The sequence below is a fragment of the Giraffa tippelskirchi genome, chromosome 3 (genome assembly GCF_054371585.1).
Source record: "Giraffa tippelskirchi isolate mGirTip1 chromosome 3, T2T-mGirTip1v1.2.pri, whole genome shotgun sequence".
In the NCBI taxonomy this organism is placed as follows: Eukaryota; Metazoa; Chordata; class Mammalia; order Artiodactyla; family Giraffidae; genus Giraffa; species Giraffa tippelskirchi.
In genome coordinates, this window is record NC_137277.1 from 192,106,450 (window position 1) to 192,127,946 (window position 21,497).

Consider the following 21,497-nt stretch of genomic DNA (forward strand, 5'->3'; position numbering starts at 1 on the left):
GCTGGGCTGGATGAAGCACAAGCTGGAATCAAGATTGCCAGGAGAAATATCAATAACCTCAGATATGCAGATGACACCACCCTTATGGCAGAAAGTGAAGAACTAAAGAGCCTCTTGAGGAAAGTGAAAGGGGAGAGTGAAAGAATTGGCTTAAAGCTCAACGTTCAGAAAACTAAGATCATGGCATCCGGTCCCATCACTTCATGGGAAATAGATGGGGAAACAGTGTCAGACTTTATTTTTTTTGGCTCCAAAATCACTGCAGATGGTGACCGCAGCCGTGAAATTAAAAGACACTTACTCCTTGGAAGGAAAGTTATGAACAACCTAGACAGCATATTGAAAAGCAGAGACATTACTTTGCCAACAAAGGTCCATCTAGTCAAGGCTATGGTTTTTCCAGTGGTCATGTATGGATGTGAGTGTTGGACTGTGAAGAAAGCTGAGTGCCGAAGAATTGATGTTTTTGAAGTGTGGTGTTGGAGAAGACTCTTGAGAGTCCCTTGGACTGCAAGGAGATCCAGCCAGTCCATCCTAAAGGAGATCAGTCCTGGGTGTTCATTGGAAGGACTGATGTTGAAGCTGAAACTCCAATACTTTGGCTACCTGATGTGAAGAACTGACTTATTTGAAAGACCTTGATGCTGGGAAAGATTGAAGGTGGGAAGAAAGGGGACGACAGAGGATGAGATGGTTGGATGGCATCACCGAGTCTGTGGACGTGAGTTTGAGTAAACTCCGGGAGTTGGTGATGGATGGGGAAGCCTGGTGTGCTGCAGTCCACGGGGTCACAAAGTTGGACGTGACTGAGCGACTGAACTGAACTGAACCCTTTGTTGGTCACATCATTTGCAAATATTTTCTTCTATTCTCTGGGTTATCTTTTCGTTTTGTTTATGATTTCCTTTGCTGTGCAAAAGTTACTGAATTTAATTAGATCGCACTTGTTTACTTTTTTTTATTTCCATTACTCTGGGAGATGGCTTGAAAAATATATTGTTGCAATTCATGTCAAAAAGTGGTCTGACTATGTTTTCCTCCGGTCTTACAGTTGTCTTTGGTCTGGTTTTCTGCGCGGTGTTCAGCGGTTCTGGTGTCTTTTTTACACACAGCGTCCAGTTTTCCCAGCACCACTTTGTCGTGGATTGATGGGCCAGAGGTTCGTGGGTTTATTTCTGAGCTTCCCACCCTGCTCCATTGATCTCTATTTCTGGTTTTGTGCCAGTACCATACTGTTTTGATTACTGTAGCTTTGTAGCATGGAGAGTAGTCAGGGAGCCTAATTCTTCCAGCTCCGTTTTTCTTTCTTAAGATTGCTTTGGCTATTCAGGATCTTTTGTGTCTCTATACAAAATTTAAGGATTTTTGTTCTAGTTTTGTGAAAAATGCCGTTGGTGACTTGATGGGGGTTGCATCCAATCTGTAGCTTCCCTTGGGTAGTATAGTCACTTTGATATGTAACTGTACTGTTTAGCCTAGGAGTTAGGGCTGGAAATGGAAAGGCCTTCCTCTGGCAAGTTAGGCATGTGGAAAAGAGTTCACTCAAAGTAGAGCAGAGGTGGCTATCTAGGATCTTTCATTTAACACAGTTTATAGTAAACCCCTCACAATCCTCTACTTCCAAGGAACGGAGGGGATTGCTGCTGCCCGCCTCTGCCGCCGCCCCCCTCTCCCGACCGTGAGGATTTAGGCCGCTCCCCTGCTTCTAAGTAGCCACCAGTTGGTCATCACCATCTGTTCATCAGCAGCCACTTTGTTAGGACACGTTGCAGTATCATGAGCGAATTTGGCAGATGCATTATGTTAGGAGCAATTTCATGAGTTTTGACTCACGTTTTTCTTGCTGTGATCATTCTTTCCAGTTTTTAAGATGTTACATAAATTGATTTTGCCTAGTTTTCAATTTGATACAAGTGTGGACGTGTAGGATGCACTCCTTCTGTCTTCTTTTGCTCAGCGTTGAGACTTATCCACGTGTGTGTCTGTGGGTGCTTCCTGGGTACTGCTCTGTTGTTTGACTGTAGCACAGTTGATCTGTTCTCTGGTTGATGGGTGTTTATATTGTGCAGATTTTAACTCCTCGGATCTGTTTCAGTGTTTCCTATTTTAAATATCGCCTTGTATTTGGTATCACAGCTAGTTAAGCTTGTTATTAGAACATTTATTATCCTCTTAAGTGAACTGTCTTGTGTAAAAGCTAAAAAAACACCCTATCATTTCTCATTCGCATATCCTCAGAGTGTTCTTTTTACTCTTTTAGGATCCACCGTTTTTTCTTCCAAGTTTGAGGTCTTGAATCACATTACTGGCTAAGGGAAGCTAGTTGCTGCTTCCTTTGCTATTGCCAGTCATATCCTTGAGTTAGAGCAGTTGTTGAGAACAAGTTTTTTGGTTTTATGGTTACACCAGAACTTGGGTGACACTCTAGGTTTTCAGTGAGGAGGGAAAAAGACGCTATCAGAAACTTGTAGAGATTTATTAGATATTTGGGATGGGCTTGGTATTTGAGCTATACCTGACAAAGTAAGGTAGCTCACAACTAGTGTGGGAAAGTGCCGAAGGACAGGTTTCACACTGAGCGCCTGAAAGAAACGGTGAGCAGCTTGGCTGCACGTGCCCGCGCGCTTTCAGAGCTCCGGAGAGCGGACACTGACGTGTGCTTCTCTCCCGCTGCAGCTGGCAGGTGGGATGTCATGGCCAGCTCCTCAGACAGCGAAGATGACAGTTTCATGGCTGTGGACCAAGAGGAAACCGTGCTGGAAGGGCCAATGGAGCACGATGAGGAGCCCCGCCCGGCGCTGGAGGTTGGGGAGGCTCGACACAACAGGTCCATGTCTGAGCTGCCGGAAGAGGTTCTGGAGTATATCCTGTCCTTCCTCTCTCCATACCAGGAGCACAAAACTGCAGCCCTGGTCTGCAAACAGTGGTATCGACTTATTAAAGGTACTGTGGAAAGTGGAAAGGTTTATTTGCTTGTTTAAGATTTCTCTGATTGATTTTTAATCTCTCATTTCACTTTCCCTTTTCTCTCTTCCATTTATTGCGGCTCTGAAACAGCGTTAAACTGTTAGCTCTGTGCCCTTTCCTCTGCTCTTTATCCTGCCTAGTTTTGTGAACAACTTGAATACTGTAGTTTTTAATCCAATTTGCAGTTTTAAAATGAGGATTCTTTTCCTGCATATTCTTGGAGTTGGTCTGGTAAATTGTATTGTTCTTGAATAGGTAGAGTAGGGATGAATACATGTTGACAGTAAGAGCTAACCTTCATATAACTCTTACCATGGTCAGGACTGTTGTAACTGCATTACAGTCCTCACAGCAAACTGTGAATAACTTAAAGTAGCTGTTTATGGCAGATGTGGAGTTATGAAAGCATTTGCTGCTTGATTTTATCTCTCAACAGCCCAGGTCCTGTATATGTATTTTACTTTTTAAAATGAATTTCTCCTTTTTTCCCCCTCCATGTTCTAATCAAGATTTCAGCTTTAACTGAATGTTGAGGTTACTAGTTATACTATATTTTTTCAAATATTTTTCTGTGTGGACCATTTTTAAAGTCTTTATTGAATCTGTTACAATATTGCTTCTGTTTTTGGTTGTTTGGTTTTTTGGCCGTGAGGCATGTGAGGTCTTAGCTCCCTGACCAGGAATCAAAGCTGCTCCTCCTGTGCTGGAAAGTGAAGTCTTAACTGCTGGACCGTCAGGGAAGTCCCCTGTATTTTTAATTAATAACAGTTATTTTGTTTCATTTCATTTTAGGTGGAAAGGGCCTTTTTTTTTTTTTTTTTTTTAAATGAAGATGACCAAGCCAGTTGAATAATCTTTGATCAAAGCAAGGGTTGTATTGACTTTTTCTTTGCTGGTGTGAGCAAGGCAGCCAGAGATGTGAGAGGGGAAAACATTTAGATCCAAATCAGTCTTAAAATCTTTACTAGAACCAGAGTGGTTCTCTGAGGAGTAGGGTCCTTATCAGTTTTCCAGAGTGCAACCTTGATGGCTAATAAGGACCAGCTGTGTTGAAGCTGCCCGCTGGGCCCTGCGAGCATCTGCTCACAACTGGTAACATCAGTTCGCACAACATGCTTCTGTTTGCAGAATTAATGGACTCTGCAGGAGAGATTGGCTCCCTGCACTACAGAGGTAGATGGTTTTACCTCTAAAGTAGAGGAGGAAGAATCATACATGAGGGGTGGTGATCTAATCAAAGATATTTATTTATTCTTGGCATTCTTATCATTCTGATCTTTTTTTCTTTTTTGAAGAGAAAAGAACCTTCACCTAGTATTCACAGTCTTAGATCTTCTGGGGGGAGTCACTGCCAGGACGGTTTTTTCTCCCCTCAATCATTACATATCTGTCTTTTATTCATTACTGCCTTATCTCAATCCAGGATTTGAAAATTTGTATTACTTCACCAGTGTATAGTTGGCAGTATGGTCACACATTAAAAATGGCCATGTCTTTTTAATATTCCAGTTCTTATCTGTGAGTTCAACCAAGGGAGAATGATCATCCCTGGAAAACATGTTGTGTGATCCTGCTTAAGGATCCACAAGGTGGCATAAATTCAAGAATGATATTCTTTCAAAATGTAAATAATTAATTGTACACTTCATTCAAAATGCTTCTCTTTGAAATAAGATAGTAATTTCATGTGTTGGAAAAACAAATTATTCCAAAAGTATGAAGCTCTCACTTTTTAAAAAATAGACTTTATTCTTTTTAGAGTGGTTTTAGGTTCACAGCAAAATTGCACAGGTCATAGATTTCCCATATACCCTCTGCCCCCAGACACACACAGCCTCTCCCACTTTCAACATCCTCACCAGAGTGTGGTACATTTTACAGTTGATGATCCTGCATTGATAATATTGATGTATCTTTGTCACTCAAAATTTGTAGTTTACTTTAGGGGGTACATTCTGTGAGTTTGGACATGTATATAACGACATGTATCCAGCATTGTAGTAAAAACTCTGATTTTTTTTTAAACAGCTTTCCTTAGTTATAAATTCATCATTTCATAATCCACTGTTAGCTAATTATTATCTCCTTGTTTAATACGGAGAATAGGCGGTCAAACCATGTATATTTACTGAACAGCTGTTATATTCCAGAGATTGTTTTACCATATTTTTTCTCACAAAACTAAATCATCTCCCAAGTCTCTTTGTTTTGGAGTAAATAGTACCAATTATTTTGATGTGTTTCCTCATGATGTGGCGTACGTGGAGCAGAGTTAAAGTGTGAGCTAATTTTGTCACCTTGAGGGAGTCATTTAACCTTGGTAAAATCTAAAGATTAGATCTTCCAGTTTTGAACTTACGTGATTTTGTTTTCTGTCTTTGAATGAAAAACAATCAAAGAAATTTGGGAGTTCCTCAAAGAAACTTACATCTTAAAAAAGTGATAAGACAATAGATTCAATTTTAATAATTTGATTTACAAGTGAACAGTCCAGGCTGAGGCATTGGTTATTTTTGTCTTCAGGTGTAGCCCACCAGTGTTACCATGGTTTCATAAAGGCTGTTCAGGAAGGAAACATCCAGTGGGAGAGTCGGACATACCCTTATCCTGGAACCCCCATCACCCAGCGGTTCTCACACAGTGAGTATTGACTGTGAAAGCAGGTCCCATCTTGCCAGCTGTCATGTTTCCAAAAACTATTTTTGAGGCTTGTATTTTGTCTGACATTTTTAATGAAGAGAATGTAAAATGAGGATTCATATTAATTTCACAGCCAGAATTAGGGAAGAGCGTGAGCTTAAATGTTTTGTAGGTGGTGTGGTACAATTCTATGTTCTGCTTTTTTGTTGGAGTTTTCTAGTGTCTGTACTCCGAAGAGGTCAAGGTGTTATGCTTGGGCTTTTAAACACTTGACATCAGGTAAGAGAAGGATGAAGGGAAGGTGTTGATGAGGGTGTTTCTGTGGTCCTGCTTAGGGAGTGGCCAGAGGTGACCAAGAGCTCTCTGTTTAACATGGTGTATGTTCGGCAAACACGGAATTTGACTGGGGTCACACACAAATTTTGAACATGAAGGATATTGATAATAAAATACAAATTAAAGTAATAAAATTATAAATAAAATGTTCTGGCAAATAGACATAATTTAGAGTTTTTGACTTATTCTAGAATTAACTCTCCATTTTAGTTGATTTTTATAGATACCACTTTATGTATTTTTTCCTTTGCCTGTGCCCTACACCTTGTGGGATCTTAGTTCCCTGAACAGCAATTGAACCCAGGCCCCAGCAGTGAGAGCACTGAATCCTAACCACTGGACCGCCAGGGACTTCCAATATCATTTCATTCCAGAGGTGGCTTCTTTACCACTGAGCCAGCAGAGGAAGCCCGTTGGTGATTTATATCCGTCCATGAGATGTGTTGCAGTGTAGGCCAGTGAAGGTGTATATATATCAGTGGTTTTACACAAGTTGATTGAGAAGAGAGGGAAGCCTTCTAGAAAGTTCTCGGAATTACCGCTTCAGTTATGTTACTTGCCTGTTCAGAAACCCTGAGTGTCTGTCCAGTAATAAAACCTAAACGTAGTCGTATTTAAAACCCTCTTTAAGCTGACTCATTTCTAAATTGACTGCTCCATCTCTCGCCTTTTCCCAAGAGCTCCCCTCTTGTTAAGTTGTCTCTTTGCTGTACTCGGTCTCTTCCTCCCTGGAGTATTCTCGTCCCCTTAGCTGAAGCCTGCTTCTTCTTGGAAGCTCAGTTCAAGTTCTAGCCCTTTGGGGAAAGCTTTTCTCAACTCTGGGCCACAGAAAAACTTTTCCTGATCTGAACTTTTATCTGGAATACTGATTTGGCACTTAACTCATGGTCTTTCACTGTTAACTTTTATATTTGTGTCTCTTTTTTTAAGCCATGTTTTGAAATTTGAGGGGAAGGAGAGTTATTGGTTATCTATGTTACATAAAAATTACTCTCAAAGTTATCAACTTAAAACAAGATTTATTATCTTACAGAGTTCCTCAGGGTCAAGAATTTGGGAGTAGCTTAGCTGGCACGTTCTGACTCGGAGTCTCTCGTGAGGTTGCAGTCAGTCTGTCAGCCAGCTCCCGTCACCTGAGGGCTCGACCGAGGCCTGGGGAATCTGTTTCCAAGCTCACTTAGTAACTGTTGAGAGAAGACTCAGTTCCTTACTAGTGGACTTCTCCACAGAGCTGCTCATGGCTTGGCAGCTGGCTTCCCACGAAATGAATGATCTGAGAGAGAAACGGAGACGCTAAGGTGGCAGCCATGGTATTTTCTACAGCCTGATCTCTGAAGTGAATATCCTGCTCTATCCTGTAGGTCACACAGGGCTTGTCCAAGGGTGTAATACCAGGAAGTGAGGATCCTTGGCGATCTCCTGGAGGTTGACTACCCGAGACCCTGCACCATACTCTCATATCCAGAGGCGTTCAGTGAAAAACGATAGCTCATCGTTGTCTTTCAACTGAGTCTAAATAGATCAAAGGAATGATCTATTGGCTGTTTTCAGTTCTCTCAGGGAGCTGTTTTTACTCATGCTGTTGTAAACCCCCTGGAGCAGTAGATCTCAGCACTGTGATTCTTGCGCCTCGGGGGAGGCAGGCGTCTCTGAGACTCTGGGCGATCTTGAAGTCAGCACTGGCTCTCGCTGGTTCCGTCTGTGAGTCTGGGGCAGCGGCGTGAGTCCCCTTGTCCTGAGCTGGGCACAGGCAGTAGCAGGTTCCCCAGCACCGCTTTGGCACCATTAGTGCAGCTGTCAGCACACTGAAAAAACCGACTACTGCTACTTATTACGATTATAAAAATAGTTGTGGAAGAGTCTCAAATGTGTTCAGGAGTTCATAGACTTATACTTTGCAATAAAGTTTAGACGACTCCTTGCTGAAAATAGGGGCGGATCCATATTAGGTCCAGTATTGATTGTTGAAGGAGGGGTAGCTTCAGTTATCTACACATGCTTGGAAAGAGGAGCAGAGATAAGATTTCTAAAAACAGGACGTTTTTGAAGACTCCTTTCTTTCTTTTGAAGATTTATGTGTTCCTGGCTGCGGTGGGTCTCTCTTCTGCGTGAAACCTTGCTCCAGTGGCGGAGCACAGGCTCCTCGTTGGCGGTGGCTTCTCCCACTGCACAGAGCGGCTCTGCGTGCCACGGCTCAGTAGCTGTGGCTCGAGTGGCCCAGAACGCAGGCTGAGTGGTTGCGGCGCACGGGCTTAGCAGCTCTGAGGCACGTGGGATCTTCCCGAACTAGGGGTCGAACCAGTGTCCCTCGCATCACCAGGCAGCTTCCTAAGTATTAGATGACCACGGAAGCCTGAGGGCGGTGATTGGAGACAGATGGTTTTGGAGCCCTTTGTTGTTGTTTAATTGCTCAGTTGTATCCGAATCTTTGCCACCCCGTGGACTGCAGCTCACCAGGCCTCCCTGTCCTTCACCAACTCCCAGAGCTTGCTCAAACTCATGTCCGTCGAGTGAGTGATGCCATCCAACCATCTCGTCCGTCTGTCATCCCCTTCTCCTCCCTCAGGTGGCCAAACTATTGGAGTTTCAGCTTCATCATCAGTCCTTCCAATGAATATTCAGGACTGATCTCCTTTAGGATGGACCAGTTGGATCTCCTTGCAGTCCAAGGGACTCTCAAGAGTCTTCTCCAGCACCACAGTTCAAAAGCATCAATTCTTTGGTGCTCAGCTTTCTTTATAGTCCAGCTCTCACATCCATACATGACCACTGGAAAAACCATAGCCTTGACCAGACGGACCTTTGTTGGGAAAGTAATGTCTCTGCTTTTCAATACACTATCTAGGTTTGTCATAGCTTTTCTTTCAAGGAGCAAGCATCTTTTAATTTCATGGCTGCAATCACCATCTGCAGTGATTTTGGAGCCCAAGAAAATAAAGTCTGTCATTGTTTTCCATTTTTACCCATCTATTTGCCATGAAGTGATGGGACCAGATGCCATGATCTTAGTTTTCTGAATGTTGAGCTTTAAGCCAACTTTTTCACTCTCCTCTTTCACTTTCATCAACAGACTCTTGAGTTCTTCTTCGCTTTCTGCCATAAGGATGGTGTCATCTGCATATCTGAGGTTATTGTTATTTCTCCCGGCAATCTTGATTCCAGCTTGTGCTTCATCCAGCCCGGCATTTCGCATGATGTACTCTGCATATAAGTTAAGTAAGCAGGGTGGCAATATAGAGCCCTAGAACCCTAAGCCAGGGAAATCAAATGAATCTGGGTAAAACTGAAACCAGAATAAGAAATAGGGGTGAATAATTATCATAGCAACAGTTTTGGCTTTCTGATGAGAGATGGGAAAAATATTTTTGAGTCAACTAGCTTTTGAAAAGGGTATTACCACAAAAAAGAAGCAGTTTTTGAAAGGGGAGATAGAAAGGAATAGTGCTATGATATGAGTAGGCTCACAGAAGTTCAGAGGTTGGTGTATTTTGATTCTTGTGTTTGCTTAAAAATTTTTTCATTTCCTAACTTGAAATCCAAGAACTGGTGCGGCGGATTCTTCAGGGGCGTCTCTGTGTCTCCCTCCTCCGCTGTCTCCCGACGGTCCCTGCAGGCTGTCCCGCCGGCTAACTGAAGGGGACTGTTGCAGGGAACGGGCAGTTTTCAAAGCAGGTTGAACACAGGCATTCCTTTCGTTTTTCCCTGAGCCCCGTAAACTCACAGCTCTGTGTTTCTCCCTGAGCTGGGCTTGTTTCTTATCCCTAACTCATGTTCAGCTTGAGACCCACATTTCCAGTCCTTCGCCCGTCTTGCCGCAGATGCACAGATGCCTCACATTCAGCCGCCAGACGTAGAGTTCACTTGTTCAGTCGCTCAGCCGCGTCCGACTCAGTGACCCATGGACTGCAGCGTGTCAGGCTCCCCTGTTCTCCACTGTCCCCTGCAGTTTGCTCAGATTCGTGTCTGTTGAGTCAGGTGATGCTATCTAAGCATCTCAGCTTTCTCCTTTCCCCCTCCTCTTCCTGCTCTCAGTCTTTCCCAGCATCAGGATCTTTGCCACTGAGTGGGCTCTTCCCATCAGGTGGCCAAAATATTGAAGCTTCAGCTTCAGCATCAGTCCTTCCAGTGAATATGCAGGGTTGATTTCCTTTAGGATTGACTGGTTTGATCTCCTTGCAGTCCAAGGGACTCTCAAGAGTCTTCTCCAGCACTGCAGTTCAAAAGCATCAGCTCTTTGGCTCTCAGCCTTCTTTAGGGGCCAACCCTCACATCCGTACATGACTACCGGAAAAAATGTGGCTTTGACTATGTGGGTAAAGTGCTGTCTCTGCCTTTTAATGTGCTGTCTGGGTTTGTCACAGCTTTCCTTCCACGGTTCAGGTGTCTGTTAATTCCGTGGCTGCAGTCACCATCTACATTTCTTGGAGCCCAAGAAAATAAAATCTGTCACTGCTTCCACTTTTTCCCCTTCGGTTTGCCATAAAGTGATGGAACCAGATGCCATGATCTTAGTTTTCTGAATGTTGAATTTCAAGCCAGCTTTTTTACTCTCCACTTTCACCATCATCAAGAAACTCTAGTTTCTGTTCACTTTCTGCCATTTGAGTGGTATCATCTGTATATCTGAGGTTGTTATTTCTCCCAGCGCTCTTGATTCCAGCTTGTGATTCATCCAGCCCAGCATTTCACATGATGTACTCTGCATGTAAGTCAAATAAGCAGGTTGACAATGTACAGCCTTGTTGAACTCTTTCCCAATTGTGAACCAGTCATTTGTTCCATGTCTGATTCTAACTGTTGCTTCTTGACTCAAATAGAGGTTTCTCAAGAGACATGTAAGGTAGTCTGTCTCTCAGTGTTTATTACCATCTGCCTTTTACCATAATTATCTGTGTAGGAGAGGCTACATGCTAAAGAAAAACTTTTGACTTGGGAAGCAAGTTCCTTGGCTCCTCTAATCCACACTTTCCTCGTCTGTAAAATATGTACACTCCCATCTGTTTACGAGTTTTCCACAGTTTCTTGTGATCCACAGAGTCAAAGGCTTGTGTAGTCAATGAAGCAGAAGTAGTTGTTTTTCTGGAATTGCCTTGCTTTCTCCATGATCCAACGAATGTTGCCAATTTGATCTCTGGATCATCTGCTTTTTTCTAAACCCAGCTTGTACATCTGGAATTTCTCAGTTCATATACTGCTGAAGGCTAGCTTGAAGGATTTTGAGCAGAACCTAGAATTCAGTTCAGTTCAGTTGCTCAGTCATGTGCCACTCTTTGCAACCCCATGGACTGCAGCACACCAGGCTTCCCTGTCCATAACCAAATTCAGTAGTTCCCCCCAAATTTTCTTCTCTCCTTAATTTAGTTAATGGCATTATTCTCTCCATTATACAAACTTGAAATCTTGGTTTCATCCTCAGTTCCTCTCCCTCCCTCAACAACAAAAGTCAAATCTTGTTGCCTCTGTTCTGTCTCTGCAGTCTGTCTCATATCTTTCCTTTTACTCCCAGTACTCACACTTATAACTTAATCATCCCATCTTTCCTAAGTCTTTTCCTCCTCCTCTCCTCCCCCGCCTCCCTCCCACGTTGCAGCATCTTACTTCCCCAGCAGGGATCACACCCGTATCTCCTGCAGGAGAAGTGTGGAGTCTTAACCACAGGCTCGAGAGGGAAGTCCCCCTAAATCTTTTCTAGACAGTCTGCTTGCCTTTTCTCTTCATCTGAACCTGGTCTGACACTGTTGGCAGCTGTCTCTAACACTGGGGACAGTGCCAGCTCCTAGGGCATTTGGAAATACACAGGGTCATTGCTTGTTGTTGTGACTGGAGAGCACGGCGGGCAGTTAGAAGGTGAGGACCAGGGTTGGTCAACGTCCTGTAGCGATGGGCTGACCCTGCAGACAAAGCACTGACCTGCTCAGGAAGACAGGCGCCCCACGCCGGGAAGCACTGCAAATCTAAGACATAGAACCAAGCTCACAGTCCCTCTGCCAGGAAGCTCCGGCCTTTCTGCACAGAGAAGTTTCTACTCCGGTGGCATTCAAGGCCCCAGCTTACCTTTTCAGCCTGACTCACTGTTGCACCCTTACACAACCAGGCTCTACCCACACAAGATTCTGTGTGTGTCTGAAATTCCCTACTTCGTGGCTTTGCTTAGATGCCCTGATTTCACTTCCCTTCCCCTCCCATTCCTTTTTAGCCCCTAGACATGTTTCCCCCTTGTTAATTGACAGAAAATGTCCTGCCCTCTAAAACCCATCTAGGAGACAAAGCCAAAAGCCACCTTCTTTCATACTGTTCTCAAATTCCCTAGCGTGGAGATTAAGCTCTTCTCTTTCTCTGCTTATACTACCTTAATACACTCTTCATACCTTCCTCTTAATGTTTGTTACCATCTGCCTTTTACAATAATTGTCTGTGTAAGAGTGGCTACATGCCAAAGAACTTTAGACTTGGGAAGCAAGTTCTTTGGCTTCTCTAATCCACACTTCCACAAACTGTGTGTAACAGATTCTGTTTGTGCCACAGGTTACTAGGAAATTTAATTGAGGAAACACCTGTAGAAATGTGTTTTCACCTGCAAAATGATTGGATACTGATGGGTCTTCCCCCCAAGTTTCCCATCTGCTTGAGAGCACTCAGGTCCCGTGTCATAGACATCTCGTGCACCTTTGGCAACACCTGGTTCTTAGTTGACGTCTATTAATTCTGTGGAATTGTGTAACAAAGACATGAGCGGTAGAGCTTCTTTCTTATGTAAAAGTCTGAGACAGAAAGTGCAGGGGAAGTAAATGAAGCCAGTTCTCCAGTTATTTGATGAGTGTTTGTATGGCCAGACAGGCAGCTCTCGACTAAGGGAGAGTGTCCCCTGCAGATTCACACAGTGCTCTGTGGAGTACCCAGCATTATGTTGTGAAAAACCTTTTGGTGTTCAGGCTGCATATGTGGTCAGGTCATTCCATACACATGCTGATCTTGCTCCTGCAATAGCCAGCAGGCCCAGACTGGATAACCAACCTGTCTTATTCCATAGTTACGTAATTACAGGCCTTATCAAGGATGTCCTGGCTTGTAGATGCTAGACACCTGACAACCTAAGCATGGGATCAATGCCTCAGGACCTTTCCCTGGAGACAAGTGAGGAAACAGGAGAAGTTAACCTCTGAAAGTGCAAAAATTGTTCAGTGAACATTTAGTGACTACCAGGCACCATGGAAAATATGAAACAACTGAAAGACCTTGAACTTCAGGGAATTATAGTATAGAAGGAAAATATTCAGAACACTGAAAACTCTTTGCTTACTGTGTGTAATTGTGAATATTTGATTTGTCTTCAAATAGGAATTATTAGATTTTAACTTGAGGCATGTGACTTTTAGTAGTTGTTCATGGAGCAGTCAAGCACATTTCAGAAAATTTGAAGAGTTAGCAGTTGGAATAATCATATTCTCAATGTTATTAATATTTTTTTAGCAGGGTAATCATACCGTACAATGAACAGTAACTTCTGTATAGCACATTCCAATGGTCTGTATGTTCTGAAAGGAAAATGTTCTGTTTGGGTGGAGAACTTTGGAAAAGGAAATGTCTACTTGAGCACTGGTATTTGCTTGAATTCTTAATTTTTTCTGAAAGGCCCATTGAATTTGTTGGGTCCCCAACCCCCACTCAGGCCAACATGTAGGCGTCTTAAGTAAAAATAGACAAACATAGTTCAATAGGATGTTTAAAATATTTGAGTGTATTATTGATGGCTATTTTCTCATTCTCATTATATCTGAGTTCTAAACATAGCTACCTAAATTGACTCTCTTCCTCTCCAAGCTTTGTTGATAACGCCTACTGGGCATTGAAAATACAGTGTGTGAAACTTGTCATTTCAGTCCCATTAGCTTTGCATAGAGTTTGGGCTGTGCCTTCCTCTTCCAGAAGCCTTTGTTTGCTCAAAGAGAGCAGGAAAATGCCATTTGCCTTATTTTAGTATAGGATTAAAATACACGTGGTGAAGATCTCACGGGGCCAGCTGCTGGCTAGGTTTTCAATCCAAATAGAGCAGAAGAATGTTTGCTACCTCTTTGAAAAATAAAGGCGCTATGTTCTTTTACTACATGAAGGAAGCAGCTGCCAGGAGTTGATCTTTGAGGAATAGTGGGACATAAGTGAGCCCCTGACTCTTTTAGTTATGAAATCGTAGATTTTTCTTATCAAACATTGTTATAATCTACCTCAGTTAGAGTTTCAGTAATGGACCTCATGGCTAATTTCTGTTCTGGGGTTCCAGATTATCCAGAGGAATAGAATGTTCTCTTATGCTGGGCACCAATCAGGTCAGTTTCAAATTGCCCCTATTTGTTGGAGCAGCTAGTTCAAAAAATGTGTAAAAAGACCAAGATACTTGAAGCTTAATGGCTTTAGTGGAGGTTAACGTGTGGCTTCAGTAATCATCCTTTTTGTTTGTTGAATGTCATCTAACTTGATCCATTGTTATTTGCAGTGCTTAACAAATCTGAAACATGATCAATGGAATTACACAGAATTTTCCTTTTTGGGGGACCACACCGCACAGTTTGTGGGCAGTGAAAGCATGAAGTCCTAACCACTGGACTGCCACGGAATTCCCAGTATTACGCTCCTGAATAGCCTTTCTTACTGGGATGTTAATGTAAAAACTGATTTAGATATGGATTGCAAGTTATTTTCAAGGCAAAGAAAGTCAGTGGGGAAATTCCCTGGCGGCCCTGTGGTTAGGACTCTATGCTTTTACTGCAGGGCCCCGGGTTCGATCCCTAGTCAAGGAATAAGATCCCGCAAGCTGCATGGCACCATCAAAAAATAAAAAAGGAAGAAAGTAGTGAAAAGTGTGAAATCATGTTACCCTTCATATTCCATCGTAGCATGTTTGAGTTCTGGGAGTAATTAAGTATTTTGCAGATGTGAGCCTGTTGACGATTAAACGACATTTCATTTCCTCATATCTCTAATTTCTTTGTTATTTTGAAAAGTCTGTAGCTCTGTTATTGTGCAGTGTCAGGGGTCAGATGTTTAGGATTTACTCCTTCCACTGGCTGAGACTACGGGGTATGAGTGACTGAACACATTGCTTTTATTATCTCTTAGCTCATCCAATTTTCAGATGTGGCTTTCCTGGTGTAGAGAGTCCTTAAAGGCCTATCAAGTGGGCTGAGTTTAGAAAAAATAAAAAAAGAGGGTTATTCCCAGAGCTTTCTTTTGTGCATCACAAGAGGTAATTATGGCAGGAGCGTTTCCCTTGCTCTGAGCTTGACTCAGTGCTGCCAGAGTTCAGAAGAAACCTTAAAACCAGTGGTGGACTAAACCGAGCTGGACGGTCACCAAAGCCGTGCTGCCCTGGCGGGATGCAGAGGTTCAGGCTGAACCTCTGAATTTCTTTTCCCTTTCCGCTTCCTTTTACATGATGCTTAACTGTTCTTTGCAGCCAAAGATGGAGAAGCTCTATACAGTCAGCAAAAACAAGACTGGGAGCTGACTGTGGCTCACATCATGAACTCCTTATTGCCAAATTCAGACTTAAATTGAAGAAAGTAGGGAAAACCACTAGACCATTCAGGTATGACCTAGATCAAATCCCTTATGATTATACAGTGGAAGTGACAAATAGATTTAAGGGACTAGATCCGATAGACAGAGTGCCTGATGAACTATGGACAGAGGTTCGTGACATTATACAGGAGACAGGGATCAAGACCATCCCCGTGGAAAAGAAATGCAAAAAAGCAAAATGGCTGTCTGAGGAGGCCTTACAAATAGCTGGGAAGAGAAGAGAAGCAAAAAGCAAAGGAGAAAAGGGAGGATATTCCCATCTGAATGCAGAGTTCCAAAGAATAGCAAGGAGAGATAAGAAAGCTTTCCTCAGCGATCAATGCAAAGAAATAGAGGAAAACAACAGAATGGGAAAGACTAGAGATCTCTTCAAGAAAATTAGAGATACCAAGGGAACATTTCATGCAAAGATGGGCTCGATAAAGGACAGAAATGGTATGGACCTAACAGAAGCAGAAGATATTAAGAAGAGGTGATAAGACTACACAGAAGAACTGTACAAAAAAGATCTTCATGACTCAGATAATCAGGATGGTGTGATCACTCACCTAGAGCCAGACATCCTGGAATGTGAAGTCAAGTGGGCCTTAGAAAGCATCACTACGAACAAAGCTAGTGGAGGTGATGGAATTCCAGTTGAGCTATTTCAAATCCTCACAAATGATGCTGTGAAAGTGCTGCACTCAATATGCCAGCAAATCTGGAAAACTCAGCAGTGGCCACAGGACTGGAAAAGGTCAGTTTTGATTGCAATCCCAAAGAAGGCAATGCCGAAGAATGCTCAAACTACCGCACAATTGCACTCATCTCACACGCTAGTAAAGTAATGCTCAAAATTCTCCAAGCCAGTCCTCAGCAATACGTGAACCGTGAACTTCCAGATATTCAAGCTGGATTTAGAAAAGGCAGAGGAACCAGAGATCAAATTGCCAACATCCACTGATCATCCAAAAAGCAAGAGAGTTCCAGAAAAACATCTATTTCTGCTTTATTGACTATGCCAAAGCCTTTCACTGGGTGGATCACAATAAACTGTGGAAAATTCTGAAAGAGATGGGAATGCCAGACCATCTGACCTGTCTCTTGAGAAACCTGTATGCAGGTCAGGAAGCAACAGTTAGAACTGGACACGGAACAACAGACTGGTACCAAATAGGAAAAGGAGTATGTCAAGGCTGTATCTTGTCACCCTGCTTATTTAACTTCTATGCAGAGTACATCATGAGAAACGCTGGGCTGGATGAAGCACAAGCCGGAATCAAGACTGTCGGGAGAAATATCAATAACCTCAGATATGCAGATGACACCACCCTTATGGCAGAAGGCGAAGAAGAACTAAAGAGCCTCTTGATGAAAGTGAAAGAGGAGAGTGAAAAAGTTGGCTTAAAGCTCAACGTTCAGAAAACTAAGATCATGGTATCTGGTCCCATCACTTCATGGGAAATAGATGGGGAAACAGTGGAAACAGTGTCAGACTTTATTTTTTTTGGCTCCAAAATCACTGCTGATGGTGATTGCAGCCATGAAATTAAAATACACTTACTCCTTGGAAGAAAGGTTATGGCCAACCTAGATAGCATATTTAAAAGCAGAGACATTACTTTGCCAACAAAAGTCCGTCTAGTCAAGGCTATGGTTTTTCCAGTGGTCGTGTATGGATGTGAGAGTTGGACGGTGAAGAAAGCTGAGCACCGAAGAATTGATGCTTTTGAAGTGTGGTGTTGGAGAAGACTCTTGAGAGTCCCTTGGACTACAAGGAGATCCAACCAGTCCATCCTAAAGGAGATCAGTCCTGGGTGTTCATTGGAAGGACTGATGTTGAAGCTGAAACTCCAATACTTTGGCCACCTGATGTGAAGAGCTGACTCATTGGAAAAGACCCTGATGCTGGGGAGGATTGGGGGCGGGAGGAGAAGGGGACGACAGAGGATGAGATGGTTGGATGGCATCACCGACTTGATGGACATGGGTCTGGGTAAACTCCGGGAGTTGGTGATGTACAGGGATGCCTGGTATGCTGCGGTTCATGGGGTCGCCAAGAGTCGGACACGACTGAGCGACTGAACTGAACTGAACTGAACTAGCTGCTGTAGCCTGGTTCCCCTTTGAGAGTTCTGGTTTTCCCGCTGATATGCATGGGATGAATGAAGAGTTTTACTCTGCTTTTTTCCCCAAAATCCAAGGTGGTAAATGCAGAGCTGTGGGGAGCATGGCCATCTCTCCCACAGGATAGAGGCCACCCGCGCTCTGGGGAGAAGCAGGCGGTGGAGCTGAGCTTCCTTGTGTCCTACCCAGGCCCTGGCTCTGGGCTTCCTGGTGTTGGGGGAACCACCCCTCTCATAGCCGTTGACTCTGCTTCAGAATAGTGTGCACTGGTGAGGTGTATATAATCCCCTAGTTAAAAAGACTTTTCTTAAAGACCTCGGTGCTTTCCGTTTACTTATTCAAATTATGTGTTTATTTTTGGTTGTCCTGGGTGTTTGTTCCTGTGTGTGGGCTTCTTTTGTGGAGCACGGGCCTGGAGCCCATGGGCTTAGTAGCTGGGGCTGGCGGGCTCCAGTAGTTGTGGTGCTTGGGCTGTAGTTGCCCGAGGCATGTGGAATCTTCCCGGACCAGGGGTTGAACCCGTGTCCCCTGCTTTGGCAGGCGGATTGCTATCCACTGTACCACCAGGCAACGCCGACCTTGGTGCTTTTTAAATGTTACTTACCTCATGGGTTTTCTATTCAGCACCAACCAGTCAGCTTTGGTGGCTTTTGGATACACCTAGGAGCTTAATGACTTTTATGTTTTTTCTGTTGGTTGTTTGGTGACCGTGCTGCCTCTGAGATCCCCAAGCTATATGGGTTCCGTATGTGTGGTTACTTTGTGGCACTGATTAAAATTGTTTTCTGTCATTCTCTTTCATATAAAGTCTTGTTTATTGTTTTGTTTCTTCACATTTCATTTGAAAGCAAAAGCAATGAGAGGAGTGGTGGAGAGCGGTGGGAGGACTGAGTACTCTGTTGGCGCTGACTCTCGTCCGCTCGCCCGCGAGGATTGGGGTGCAGGTGCAGATCGATCACGGAGCTGTGCTGACACTTCGCTCATCGCGGCTCTGAATCTGAGTTCCGGTGTGCTCTCGCTAGGATCACGCTGTCTATGTAACAGCATTGTCAGCGTGCTTGGTGTGCTCAGAAATAGCCTTTCCGTGGCTTTTCTCTGGTCCGTAGTTTAAAGGTCAGTGTAGTATTGATGAACCTGAAGACAGGAGGCTGGTCATAGAAACGTTGGTACCTGGTAACAGTTACGATATGCGTGAAACAATTGATCTTTGAAAGATACGGACTATAGTTAAGGTGTTAGGGTACCTTCGAAATTAAACACCAGTTGTTCATTAATTGTTTCCTTTCCAGGTGCGTGCTATTATGATGCTAATCAGTCTATGTATGTGTTTGGAGGCTGTACCCAGAGCAGTTGCAACGCTGCCTTCAATGACCTCTGGAGACTTGACCTAAACAGCAAAGAGTGGATACGACCTTTGGCTTCAGGTAAGAGAGAAAATGCTCCTCTTTGCCCCCTTACCAGGTAACTCCCTTTGCACGGAGACTCATAATCCTTTTGGTGTTGGTCTCAAGAACAGATTACTGGGGCCCCAGGTCCTTTGTCAAATCTGCTTGTAAACGCTGAAGAGTAATATGCTTGTGTAAGGTCTTTGTATTTTTTCTAAATTTTACTTTATCATTAGTATTGATATCCTGCCAGAATTGCTACACTGCTGTGTGAATTCGTTTGTGCGATTTTCTCAGGTACTTGTACAGGTGTGATACGCTCTTCGGTATGAAGTTGAAGGAACAGCAGCAGCACAGTCATGAGAACCGTAGCTGACTGACAGAGGCTATTGTCCCAGGGCTAAGATCTCTGAATGTCTGGTGCTGTTGCCGGCTCAGGTATTTGGGGAGTGTACGAAACATGCCCCTGCTGGCTCCACGTAACAACTCCGGAGTGTGGGAAGGTTCCACAGTCGGTGCAGTCCTGCATCGTCCCGCTGCGGCAAAACCTGGGCAGAAAGCCGCTGGATCTTTTTCTCTTTTGACCTAACCTTTCTTGGGGAAGAGAAACACACACACACACAATTGTTTCTGCACTCACAAAGTGGGATGGCTTGAAAAGGCGCAGTTATAAGCTTGGAGGGCCCGGGTGATGGACAGATAGAGGCCACTGAGTGTAAAGCATCCTGCTCAGTTTGTGGGCAACCTTTTCCCAAACATTCTTCTTCTGGCCTTGCAGGGTTGCAATTCATCGTATTATTTAGGTCTTGTTTGCTTTGATTACTAAATGGAAGGCAACATGGTATATTAGAAAGGGCACTGGACCAAGAGTGAGGCAACATGAGTTTCATTTCCTGGCAAAAATCACCAATTTTGCATGTAACTATGACCAAGTTACTGTATCTCTCTGGGAGAAGTATGCAGGCGGATCAGAAGATTCTGTTTTTAAATGCATTGAGAAAGCTGCTTTATGTTTCCCTTTATTTCTGTAATGACTGCTCTGAATGTAAGCTCCTGTTTCTTCCCACTGCAATAGACAAATGTAGGAGGGAGGTGCATAGTGACAGTAGGTGCTCAAAGCTGGAACTGGGCTTTGAACACATGAAATTCTTTAAAATTATTGGAAGATGAAAAAGTGTTAATCTTTAAAATTTTTTGAACAGTAGGACTATTTTAGAGCCTTCACAACTTTGTACTTTGGAGCATTTCCTTTTCTAGCACTTTGTAACACCTATTGCACTTAACACAGCATTGATTAATACTTAGAATCATGGATTCTAAAAGGTAGAGAGTCTTTTTAGCTTAAGCATGTTATTGCCATTGTACTTATTGTCCAGGCCCCATTTCAAAGTAGCTTTGATGTCCCAGTAACAAAATACCAATACTGCCTTTCTCTGTTTCGTAACCAAGCTTTATGCCTTTGGGGCTTCCCTGGTGGCTCAGATGGTAAAGAATCTGCTTGCAGTGCAGGAGACCTGGGTTCACTCCCTGGGTCGGGAAGATTGCCTGGAGAAGGGACTGGCTACCCAATCTAGTATTCTTGCCTGGAGAACCCCATGGACAGAGGAGCCTGGCGGGCTACAGTCCATGGGGTCGCACAGAGTCAAATACGACTTGAGCAATGACCACTTTTATGCCGTTGATAATTTGGCGTGGGTGTTGCTCTTTCTTGTAGATGTGGAGTTGTGGACCTTCATAGCCTATTGGCATCTACTTTGCTTATTTTTCCTTATTTTTCTTTACAAGATAGACATGGCATTTTTCTTGTTGTTAACTACTAAGTTTAAAGACTGTGCTTTGAAATCCCCATGGTAGAAGTATCAGAGAAATAACTGTCTTTGTGATGCAGATTTTATAACTGATCTGAATTTTTTAAAAAAATACTGTGTCAGACAGTTTCCTTTTATAAAACATATTGGCTCCTGAAAGTTTAAAAATAATTTTCTAACAGAATATCTCAAAGAATCTAGTTTCTGCATCACTCTAATCTTCAATTAGAGGCTAGTTTGCGGGGGGGGGTGGAGACTGAGCTTTTTGAAATGTCTAGTTTAAATTAAAAAAAACAAAACAGTAGTTTAGTTAAGAGTCCTATGAGATTCTCAGCTGCCCAGGTGGCACCGTGGTAAAGAACCCGCCTGCCAGTGCAGGAGATGCAAGAGATGGGGTTCGATCCCAGGGTCGGGAAGATCCCCTGGAGGAAGAAATCGCAACCCACTCCAGTACTCTTGTCTGGAGAAGCCCATGGACAGAGGAGCCTGGCGGGCTACTGTGCCTGGGGTCACAGAGAGTCAGACATGACTGAGCGCGCTCACACAGAAGCATGAGGCTCTCATTCAGGCAGAAATCCCACGGGAAGATTGCCTGAGGGAATGTCTCTCTATGCTGTCATGAGTCCCAACCAAACATCAGTGATTCTTTCTGAATAAAACACAGTTGTTCATATGTCTT

At 43.5% G+C, this 21,497-nt stretch overlaps 1 protein-coding gene and 1 long non-coding RNA gene across 3 annotated transcripts in view; one reads left to right on the forward strand and one right to left on the reverse strand.

Annotated features, from left to right (window-relative positions):
- FBXO42 (F-box protein 42) overlaps positions 1 to 21,497 on the forward strand; it is a 111,117-nt gene that overhangs the window by 56,252 nt on the left and 33,368 nt on the right. For both annotated transcript variants that reach the window (XM_081575053.1, XM_081575052.1), the window contains exons 2-4: positions 2,677 to 2,943; positions 5,491 to 5,607; positions 18,915 to 19,049. In XM_081575053.1, coding sequence (XP_081431179.1) covers positions 2,694 to 2,943; positions 5,491 to 5,607; positions 18,915 to 19,049 — 502 coding nt within the window. In that variant the 5' untranslated portion in view covers positions 2,677 to 2,693. The remainder of the gene's footprint in view (positions 1 to 2,676; positions 2,944 to 5,490; positions 5,608 to 18,914; positions 19,050 to 21,497) is intronic.
- On the reverse strand, positions 8,855 to 13,828 carry LOC145540535 (uncharacterized). The gene is made up of 2 exons (XR_014078380.1): positions 12,518 to 13,828; positions 8,855 to 11,897 (listed from the first exon to the last, which is right to left on the reverse strand). It is a non-coding gene; the product is annotated as an uncharacterized LOC145540535 (long non-coding RNA).